The 11,386-nt window shown below is 49.6% G+C and overlaps 1 protein-coding gene across 1 annotated transcript; it reads right to left on the reverse strand.

Moving 5' to 3' along the window:
• Positions 1–8,370: 8,370 nt before the first annotated feature.
• On the reverse strand, positions 8,371–9,297 carry LOC120928753 (olfactory receptor 52K1-like). The gene has a single exon (XM_040339741.1). It carries the CDS (start codon positions 9,145–9,147, stop codon positions 8,371–8,373), a length of 777 nt encoding a protein of 258 aa, XP_040195675.1. The 5' UTR covers positions 9,148–9,297.
• Positions 9,298–11,386: the final 2,089 nt, after the last annotated feature.

The following is an 11,386-nucleotide window of genomic DNA, read 5'->3' on the forward strand; positions in this document are numbered from 1 at the left end:
CCTCAACATGAGGAGGATGTCCCCATGTTGATGGGGACAAGGGCCTCATCCCCACAACCCTTGCCCGGTGGTTGTGGGGGTCTGCGTGCGGGGGGGCTTATCAGAATCTGGAAGACCCCTTTAACAAAGGGGACCCCCAGATCCTGCCCCCCCTATGTGAATTGGTAATGGGGTACACTGTACCTCTACCATTTCACAAAGGAATGTAAATAGTTTAAAAAAAACACACAGACACCATAGAAAAAAATCCTATATAAGAAATGTCACAGCTCCCCTGCTGCGCTCTGGACGGATGGATCTTATCATTGCTGGACCGGACCGCTGATCATCCGTCGCTGGAGAGATCATCCGTCGCTGGAGAGATCATCCGTCGCTGGATAGAAGACCACGTTGGAGCGGGGGGGTTGGCCCGAGAGTGGATTCACATCGCTGGATTTTTATTTATTTTTATTAATAAAGGATTTTTTTCTACGGTGTCTGTGTGTTTTTTTTAACTATTTACACTTCCTTCATGAAATGGTAGGGGTACAGTGTACCCCATTACCAATTCACATAGGGGGGGCCAGGATCTGGGGGTCCCCTTTGTTAAAGGGGTCTTCCAGATTCTGATAAGCCCTCCAGCCCGCAGACCCCCACAACCACCGGGCAAGGGTTGTGGGGATGAGGCCCTTGTCCCCATCAACATGGGGACATCCTCCCTATGTTGAGGGCATGTGGCCTGGTGCGGTTCAGGAGAGGGGGGCCGCACTCTGTCCCCCCTCTTTTCTGCGGCCAGCCAGGTCAACGTGCTCGGATAAGGGTCTGGTGTGGATTTTTGGGGGAACTCCACGTCATTTTTTTTTAATTGATGGCGGGGTTCCCCTTAATATCCATATCAGACCTGAAGGGCCTGGTAATGGAATTTGGGGGGACCCCCACGCTATTTTTTTATGAATGAATTCTCTCTGAATTGCCAGAGCCGACAATTCATTAGAGCCGCAAGTCCGGTTTTAAATGCCTTTTTTCCTTTCAGAAATGACACTTTGTGCAGGGACAGTTCTATGTACGGGAAACATGCGATATTTCACATGCTGACTTTACACCCCCCCTAGGTACGAAATTTAAAGGAATATTTCACTTTTATTGTTTCACTTTTAGCATTATTAAATTCACTGCTCCCGAAAAAACGACAGTTTTTAAAACTTTTTTTTGCATTGATACATGTCCCCTGGGGCAGGACCCGGGTCCCCAAACACTCCCCTGGGGCAGGACCCGGGTCCCCAAACACTCCCCCTGGGGCAGGACCCGGGTCCCCAAACACTCCCCTGGGTCAGGACCCAGGTCACCAAACACTCCCCTGGGACAGGACCCGGGTCCCCAAACACTCCCCTGGGTCAGGACCCGGGTCCCCAAACACTCCCCTGGGACAGGACCCGGGGCCACAAACACATTTTAGGACAATAACTTGCATATTAGCCTTTAAAATTAACACTTTAGATTTCAAATGTTCGAGTCCCATAGACTTTAACGGGGTTCTAATGTTCACACGAACATTTGGTGTGTTCGCAGGTTCTGGTGCGAACCGAACAGGGGGGTGTTCGGCTCATCCTTACTCGGAACGTATGGGGGGTGCGTTCCTTGGATAAGACTGACGGCCGTCTCAGCCAATCAGGTTCACCGATTCTGGTTATCGGTAACCTGATTGGCTGAAGCGTCATCGAGGGCGGGAGAAGACATTGAGGGACAAGGAAGCAGAAAGGTAAGTGCATTTTACAGGGAACAGCAGCGACAATGGGCACAGAGGCATGATGCATCAATGGGTACAGTGGTGACAAAGGGCACAGTGACATGCCCAGTGGCAACAATGGGCACAGTGGTGACAAAGGGCACAGTGGTGACAATGGGCACAGTGGCAACAATTAAAGGGCACAGTGACATGCACAGTGGCAACAATGGGTACAGTGGCGACAATTAAAGTGCACAGTGGCGACAATTGAGGGGCACAGTGGCTGCGTTTGATGGCATGGCACAGTGGTGACAATTGATGGCACAGTGGCTGTGTTTGATGGCATGGCACAGTGACTGCGTTTGATGGCATGGGACAGTGGCTGCGTTTGATGGCATGGCACAGTGGTGACAATTGATGGCACAGTGGCTGCGTTTGATGGCATGGCACAGTGGTGACAATTGATGGCACAGTGGCTGCATTTGATGGGCACAGTGAGGCTGCAATTTTTTTTTTGTTTGCGCCCCCCCCCTAAAAATGTTGAGCACCAGCCGCCACTGATCAGCATAGGCCACAACCTTCAAAGGAGGTGCCTTACTATGTAATTATATAACAATATAACAATGTAACTCATCCCCTCTGATATCCCTCACACTCACCTGCTTGGTGTAGAATGTCAGTGCAGCGTCCTCCCTCCAATCAGAACAATGACACAGACGGACGGGCCCCTCTCTGTATTTATCCTTCTGTGACATTCCCACCGGATTTCCAACAGATAATTGGTGTCGGTCCCCAGGTCCCCCCCCGGCAACATAGTAATGACCGTGACCCATCCCACCTCAACCACCGGACCTCACACCTTCCCAGCAACACATCGGGAATTGTCAGGATTATAATTACCAGTTCAGCTCCCGTACTGGTACTACTGGTTACACGCCTTATTGTTTCATTTCTATCGTTTTTTATATATATATATATATATATTTTTTTTACTGTAAATAAAATAGAATTCATTTCATTTTCTTAATTTGTCCCATATAAAATAAAGTTTCTGAAAAAAAACAAAACATGGCAAAGTTATTTGCATATGAAAAACAAACATTTAAAAAAAAATCTTTTGCCTTTTATGGAACACTGAGCAAAGTAAAAAAACAATAATAATAAAATATAATATAATATAAAATAATAATATTTAAAATAATATTAAATAATAGTTTTAATATTAATAAAATATAATAGATAAAGGGAAAAGAGAGAAGGAGTTAATTTAAGTTCATTAAGGAAAAACGAAGGGTTGATAAAAAAAAAATGGAAAACACTGAACAAAGTAAAAAACAAAACAAATGAAAAGGAAAAAGAAATATATCAATAGTAGCAAAAAAAAAAAACAGGAACAAAAAAAACAAAAAACATTAAAATATCCAAAAAATATAATAGCTAAAATAATAATAATCAAATATAATATAAAATAATAATATTTAAAATAATATTAAATAATAATTTTAATAATATTAAAATATAATAGATAAAGGGAAAAGAGGAAGAAGGAGTTAATTTGAGTTGATTATGGAAAAACGAAGGGTTGATAAAAAAAAAAAAGAAAATGGCTAAATTATTTTTGTTTAAAGCAGAGTTCCACTGCTTTAATTAATATATAAAATCATTTTAAAATAACATATAATAATATTTTAAATAATATTACATAATAATTGTAATAATATTAAATTATAATAGATAAAGGGAAAAGAGGAAAAAGAAGTCAATTTGAGTTGATGAAGGAAAAACTAAGGGTTGATAAAAAAAATTGAAAACACTGAACAAAGTAAAACGCAAAACAAATGAAAAGGAAAAAGAAATATATCAATGGTAGCAAAAAAAAAGGAACAACAAAAAAAACCCATTAAAATATCCATAAAATATAATAGCTAAAAAAATAATAATAACATATAATATAATATAATAATATTTAAAATAATATTAAATAATAATTGTAATGATATTAAAATATAATAGATAAAGGGAAAAGAGGAAGAAGGAGTTAATTTGAGTTGATTAAGGAAAAACGAAGGGTTGATAAAAAAAAATGGAAAATGGCTAATTATTGTTGTTTAAAGCGGTTGTAAAGGAAATTATTTTTTCCTTTAAAATAACAAACATGTTATACTTACCTCCAGGGTGCAGTTAGTTTTGCACAGAGATCCACGTCTTCTGGGGTCCCTCGGCGGCTGTCTCTGGTCCTCCCCGCAAGTACTGACCACAGTCATGCGAGAGCTGGCATGGTGGTGAGTAATTGCGGGCGCGCTCCCGTGATACAGCGAGCGGCCATAGCCGCTCACTGTATCACTCGGCCCCGCCCCTCGGCGCGCCGCGTCACTGCATGTGATTGATGGCAGCGCCAGCCAATGGCTGCGCTTCTCTCAATCCATCCGCTCTAGCCAATCAGCGGCCAGGCTGAGCGGTGAAGAGGATCTCGGGACTTTCGATGGGTCAGGTAAGTAAAACGGGGGCTCGGGGGGGCGGCAACATCAGATGTCCATTTTCCCGCTTCCGGAGATGTCGCTGTGGCTCAGCTCAGCTCCTTCTCCTTCATCTGATTGGTCCCGCAGTCTTCTGGGCTGTGTCATGGTTCTCAGAAGGCTGCGGGGGAAGAAGTGGGGGGGAGGGGGGAGAACTTCCGTTCAGATTGCCATGACGATCTGTCCTGGAAGTGGAGTAGGGGGTGCCTTCATAATCAGGGTACCCAGAGACAGGATATGTCCCTATGTTCCTTACTGATGGGGAATCGGACCTTGAAACCCAATTCACTGACCCACAGAAGGAGAACGTCCTTCATTTTTGACCAGAAATCTTCCATTGCCACTAGAGTTCAAGAGATCTCGCCTCGCTGGTACCCCTGTACCCACTACTCCTTTTCCCCCAGGTCCCGAGTACTTGCTGGCGATGTTGAGGGAACATATTTTCTGGTATTGTCCCAAACTCTGGCCCATTTGGATCTGTACCGACAAACACTTGACTAGCGTTGATTTTGGGGGGGAATCCTGCGCCATGTTTGTTACGTCTCTCGAAAACGACCTACTAAGAAGTGTAAAGCTTCTCTTACAATTCATCTACTGAATACAGCGAAGGCGTTCATTCGTCCCCCCCCGTGTCTTGGAGATCCGAGAACCCGCCAAAGTGGTTTTCCAAAGTCAACGGACTTGCATTTGCTTGGCTTCCCCGGCATCTCTTCAGACCAGCTCAGGCCAGGACTGGACTGGGACAAAAATTTGGCCCTGGACTTCATCTAGACTGGCCCACTTTGACAGGTCTCTCACATGGCGGCCGGACAAGTGGAGGGGGGCGGTCCGCTGTCACTGAAGCCGGCCCACTGAGCCATCGGCCCACCAGGAATCTCCCGGTAGTCCTAATGGCCAGTTCATCCCTGGCTCAGGCTGCATGCTAAACTCCCCGACACGTACCTTGGAGGTGAGCCTGACCTGTAGAGGGTGATCTCGTACCGCCCTGGTCATTGGGTCACTGGAGTTGGGGCGTTGGAGCAGTGACCGTAGGAGCACAGGGAGGTAAGAGTGCCTGCTGAGTTCTATGAGACTGGAGATGATGTCCACTGGAAAAGGCAGGAGCCGGCTGGAGTGCTGAGGATGCAGGTCAGAGGATACTGGTGCGCAGGCCCGGACTTGCCATAGGGCATACCGGGCATATGTCCAAAATGCTGTAAAGATGTATTGTGTTTTGTGTTGTCATTACTAGAGTTGAGCGGACACCTGGATGTTCGGGTTCAACGGGTTCGGGCCGAACTTCAAAAAAAAGTCCGGATTCGGGACCCGAGCTTGACCCGAACTTGACCCCGAACCCGAACCCCATTGAAGTCAATGGGGACCAGAACTTTTGAGTGCCAAAATGTCTCTAAAAAAGTAATGGAAAGGGCTTGAGGGCTGCAAATGGCAGAAAAATGTTGGTAAGAGCATGGCAAGTACTCTGCAAACAAATGTGGATAGGGAAATAACTTAAAATAACATACAAATAAAAAAATAATAATCTTGACCTAGGAGGACGAGGTGTATATGGAGTAGGAGGTTGAGGTGGCGGTGGAGGAGGACGAGGTAGCCAACACAGTTTTTTTTAACATATGGGAGTGTTTGGGGACCCGGGTCCTGCCCCAGGGAAGTGTTTGGGGACCCGGGTCCTGCCCCAGGGAAGTGTTTGGGGACCCGGGTCCTTCCCCAGGGGAGTGTTTGGGGATCCGGGTCCTGCCCCAGGGGAGTGTTTGGGGACCCGGGTCCTGCCCCAAGGGAGTGTTTGGGGATCCAGGTCCTGCCCCAGGGGAGTGTTTGGTGACCAGGGTCCTTCCTCAGAGGAGTGTTTGGTGACCCGGGTCCTGCCCCAGGGGAGTGTTTGGTGACCCGGGTCCTGCCCCAGGGGAGTGTTTGGGGACCCGGGTCCTGTCCCAGGGGAGTGTTTGGGGACCCGGGTCCTGCCCCAGGAGGAGTGTTTGGGGACCCGTGTCCTGTCCCAGGGGAGTGTTTGGGGACCCGGGTCCTGCCCCAGGGGAGTGTTTGGTGACCCAGGTCCTTCCCCAGGGGAGTGTTTGGGGACCCGGGTCCTTCCCCAGGGGAGTGTTTGGGGACCCGGGTCCTGTCCCAGGGGAGTGTTTGGGGACCCGGGTCCTGCCCCAGGAGGAGTGTTTGGGGACCCGTGTCCTGTCCCAGGGGAGTGTTTGGGGACCCGGGTCCTGCCACAGGTGAGTGTTTGGTGACCCGGGTCCTTCCTCAGGGGAGTGTTTGGGGACCCGGGTCCTTCCCCAGGGGAGTGTTTGGGGACCTGGGTCCTGCCCCAGGGGAGTGTTTGGGGACCCGGGTCCTGCCACAGGTGAGTGTTTGGTGACCCGGGTCCTTCCTCAGGGGAGTGTTTGGGGACCCGGGTCCTGCCCCAGGGGGAGTGTTTGGTGACCCGGGTCCTTCCTCAGGGGAGTGTTTGGGGACCTGGGTCCTGCCCCAGGGGAGTGTTTGGGGACCCGGGTCCTTCCCCAGGGGAGTGTTTGGTGACCCGGGCCCTGCCCCAGGGGAGTGTTTGGGGACCCGGGTCCTTCTTCCAGGGAGTGTTTGGGGACCCGGGTCCTTCCCCAGGAGGAGTGTTTGGGGACTTGGCTCCTGCCCCAGAGGAGTGATTGGGGACCCGGGTCCTGCCCCAGGGGAGTGTTTGGGGACCTGGGTCCTGCCCCAGGGGAGTGTTTGGTGACCCTGGTCCTTCTTCAAGGGAGTGTTTGGGGACCCGGGTCCTTCCCCAGGAGGAGTGTTTTGTGACTTGGCTCCTGCCCCAGAGGAGTGTTTGGGGACCCGGGTCCTGCCCCAGTTGAGTGTTTGGGGACCTGGGTCCTGCCCCAGGGGAGTGTTTGGGGACCCGGGTCCTTCCCCAGGGGAGTGTTTGGTGACCCGTGTCCTTCCCCAGGGAAGTGTTTGGTGACCCGGGTCCTGTCCCAGGGGAGTGTATGGGGACCCGGGTCCTGCCCCAGGAGGAGTGTTTGGGGACCCGGGTCCTGTCCCAGGGGAGTGTTTGGGGACCCGGGTCCTGCCCCAGTTGAGTGTTTGGGGACCCGGGTCCTGCCCCAGGGGAGTGTTTGGGGACCCGGGTCCTTCCCCAGGGTAGTGTTTGGTGACCCGTGTCCTTCACCAGGGAAGTGTTTGGTGACCCGGGTCCTGTCCCAGGGGAGTGTATGGGGACCCGGGTCCTGCCCCAGGAGGAGTGTTTCGGGACCCGGGTCCTGTCCCAGGGGAGTGTTTGGGGAGCGTGAGGATGTGGTGAGGATGGCCTTCGCTGCAGCTGGATCCAGGTCGCGGCCCCTGGGGTCCCCTAGGTCACGCTCCGCAGGGAGAGAGGGGAAGCAGCAACCAGGACAAGCGATAGTGATGGGTAAGCCGAGGTCAGGGCAACAGGCAGACAAGGGTAACCGAGGGACAGGCAAAAGGTCAGGGAAACCGGCAAGCAGGAGAAGTCAGAGACGAGCCAAGGTCGGTACACAGGAAGGTAAACTTAGCACACAGCAGACAGGAACTCAAGCTACAAACAAAGGTTGAACAGCCAAGCAGACTAGCAGTGCATAGGCTTCCTGGGATGGCCTGGGGTGGAGCCATACAGGGAGGAAGGTGAAAAGGGACAATATATGATAACCCTTCCGACAGGGATACATACAATACATGAATACAATATAATACAACAACAGCATGGTACAGTAATAATACAATAACCAATGAACACAGTTCCTGATGAGGAGCTTATCTGCAGGTGTATGCTCACGTCACAATACAGTGTTGATCAGGCACCGAGAGATGACAGGAGCATATATCCGCTAAACCGACAATGCATTTGCAGAGCGGACGCACCCGGAAGGCGAATATCTGTGCATGACACAGGGGCCCTTTCGCCGGCCGACACCCCCACTCCACAAACACCCTTCTCCAAATCAGGAAGTGTATCTCCACCAGTCTCAGTCCGCCTCAGTCAGCTCCTGAGCGCGGGCTGCGGGAGAACCAACAATGGGTGACACTATGACAATACATATTACATACATCTTCATTAAATTTCCACAACAGTTGTGCAATATCTAGCCAACAAATAAGGTATCAAGAGACAACCACAAATCCACAGATCTTCTTGACCCGAATATGGATTTATGACAAGTGACTCGTGTTTTTGATCTTCCATGTTTTAACCAAGCATTGCCTGATCTCTTTAACCCCCAGCCCATAAATAAAGGGATTTGTGGAGGCCGGCAACATGAGATAGATGGCATTGATGAGGTTCAGAACATTGTAGGAAATGTGCGTACGCATCCTGTACACAACGGAGGCCAGAAGTGAACAGCTGTAGATGAGCATGGCCACCGCCAGGTGGGTGATACAGGTATGGAGGGCCTTGTGGCGGGCTTTCCCTGAGATAAGGTTCATGGCCGTAAAGAGAATGCTGAAGTAGGAAACCAGAAGAAGATTAAAATCAACCACAGTAATGAAGATCTTGACAATGAGTCCCACCACATGAACTTTGGAGATGTCTCCACAGGCAAGACTCAGAAGCCCCATGTTCTCACAAACAAAATTCAGAATGATGTTGGATCTACAGAAATGGACCCTGGAAGTCAGTACGACGGTTGGAATGACGAGGGACATGCTCCGTGCTACGGCAAGGAGAATCAACTGGACGATTAACTCTTTGGTCATGATAGTGGGGTATCGTAGAGGTCTACGAATCGCTATAAACCTGTCCAGGGCCATCATCAGGATGACGCCCGACTCAAAAGCACCCGAGAGGTAAATGCAAGACATCTGAACGAGGCAGCCAACCAGAGAGATCTGCTTCATGTCCAAAGATAAATCCAGAAGGAACTTTGGCAAGACGGACGTCGTGGCGAAAATATTGATGGCGAAGAGGAGGGACATGAGGAAGTACATGGGGGAGTGGAGCTTCGGTTCAACAAAGATCTGATGAAGAACTAGAATATTTCCAGTCAGGATCGTTATATAAATACACAGAAATGGAATTAACAACAACTTTCTGTATTCTATGATTCCCGGAAATCCAAAGAGGATAAATTCTGTATAATAGATGGTGGTCAAGTTTTGGCCGAAGTCTTCCATCTTGGAATCATTGATCAGTCAGCCTGAGAATTTTTTTCTGAAGAATAAATTTGTAAAACAAACCTGATAAATACCAAAGATACCAAAAAAAAGCACCTTGCAGCAGATCCAGGATGAAAGTGAGGTCACACGTGTCAATCACAAGGCCCGTGGGCTGAATGTGGCCCACCAGGCCATTTCACGTGGCCCTCATGCCTCTCCTGCAGCTGTGGAACCCTCCTTGTCTCTGCCCCCACCTTCTCTCAAAATTCAGGAGCAGAGAGAAGGAGGGAGCTCCTCGGCCAAATCCGGTGCTTCTCCATGCAACAACCGCACCCCCTCATCTCTGACTCCCCTGGTCTCGACATTTAGAAGATTCTGGCAGCTGACTTACCGCAAGGTAAGGGGAGTGCACTGTGATGTAAAGGAGGGTGAGGGACTCTTGACTTCTGATGGTGGGGGAGCTCTTGGCATCTGATGTAAGGGGTGGGGGGTGCTCTGGACAACTATTTTTACAGATACAACCGGCCCTTTGAGGGTAACCAGAATGCCGATGAAATTTAGTTTGACTCCCCTGTCTAGGCGAAGCAGAGTTTTTGTGTTACATGAAGGACACCATAACGTCGCGCTCGGGCCTCCGACGGTTATAGAGATGACCGGAAATTTCTATGGTCATCATCCGGCGGCGGACGATTCTTTCTCCGGGTTCCCGATGACACAGTAGAGCCCGGAGAAGCACGTCCCCTCCCGTCGCCTGTAAGAATGATCAAGTGGCGGAATTGCCACTATGATCGTTCTTATTGTGCACAGGATCGGCACCTGAAAATGCTGATATCTAAATGATGCCTGCAGCTGCTCCCATCATTCAGATATCCCTGCACAAGTCAAGGATGTCAAATGACGGCGTGCGGTATTGAAGTGGCATTAAAGGCTTATATGTATGGTATTACCATAAAAAAGTGTTTGAGGACCCGGGTCCTGCCCCAGGGGAGTGTTTGGGGACCCGGGTCCTGCCCCAGGGGAGTGTTTGGGGACCCGGGTCCTGCCCCAGGGGAGTGTTTGGGGACCCGGGTCATGCCCCAGGGGAGTGTTTGGGGACCCTGGTCCTGCCCCAGGGGGAGTGTTTGGGGACCCGGGTCCTGCCCCAGGGGAGTGTTTGGGCACCCGGATCCTGCCCCAGGGGAGTGTTTGGGGACCCGGGTCCTGCCCCAGGGGGAGTGTTTGGGGACCCGGGTCCTGCCCCAGGGGACATGTATCAATGCAAAAAAAAAGTTTTAAAAACTGAAGTTTTTTCGGGAGCAGTGATTTTAATAATGCTAAAAGTGAAACAATAACAATTTCGTATCTGGGGGGTATCTATAGTATGACTGTAAAGTAGCGAATTTTTCCCATGTTTAGTACTGTCCCTGCACAAAATGTAATTTCTAAAGAAAAAAAGTCATTTAAAACCGATCGCGTCTGGTCTTGGCAATACAGAAAAAAATAATTGAAAAAAATTTCGTGGGGGTCCCCCCAAATTCCATACCAGGCCCTTCAGGTCTGGTATGGATATTAAGGGAAACCCCACGCCAAAATAAAAAAAAATGGCGTAGTGGTCCCCCTAAAAATCCATACCAGACCCTTATCCGAGCATGCAACCTGGCAGGCCACAGGAAAGAGGGGGGGACGAGAGAGAGCCCTCCCTCCTGAACCGTACCAGGCCACATGCCCTCAACATGGGGGGGGCCCGCACCCCAAAGCACCTTGTCCCCCACAAGGGCCTCATCCCCACAACCCTTGCCTGGTGTTTGTGGGGGTCTGCGGGTGGGGGGGCTTATCGGAATATGGAGGCTCGCTTTTACAAGGGGACCCCCAGAATCCCGGGCCCCCCCTATGTGAATTGGTAATAAGTACATTGTACCCCTACCATTTCACAAAAAAAAGTATCAAAAATGGTAAAAAAGACAGGAGACACTTCGGGACAAATCCTTTATTAAAAAATAATAGAAATAAAAATGTCCATTCATCTTCTATTCCGCCGCCGACGCCCCAACAAAAAAAAGGCACAACAGCTCTGCCTCCATGGGCGGCTCCC

Source organism: Rana temporaria, chromosome 2, assembly GCF_905171775.1.
Source record: "Rana temporaria chromosome 2, aRanTem1.1, whole genome shotgun sequence".
NCBI lineage: Eukaryota > Metazoa > Chordata > Amphibia > Anura > Ranidae > Rana > Rana temporaria.

Coding starts and splice junctions, on each gene's coding strand:
- LOC120928753 (XM_040339741.1), bottom strand. CDS start 9,147: ATGTACTTCCTCATGTCCCTCCTCTTCGCCATCAATATTTTCGCCACG.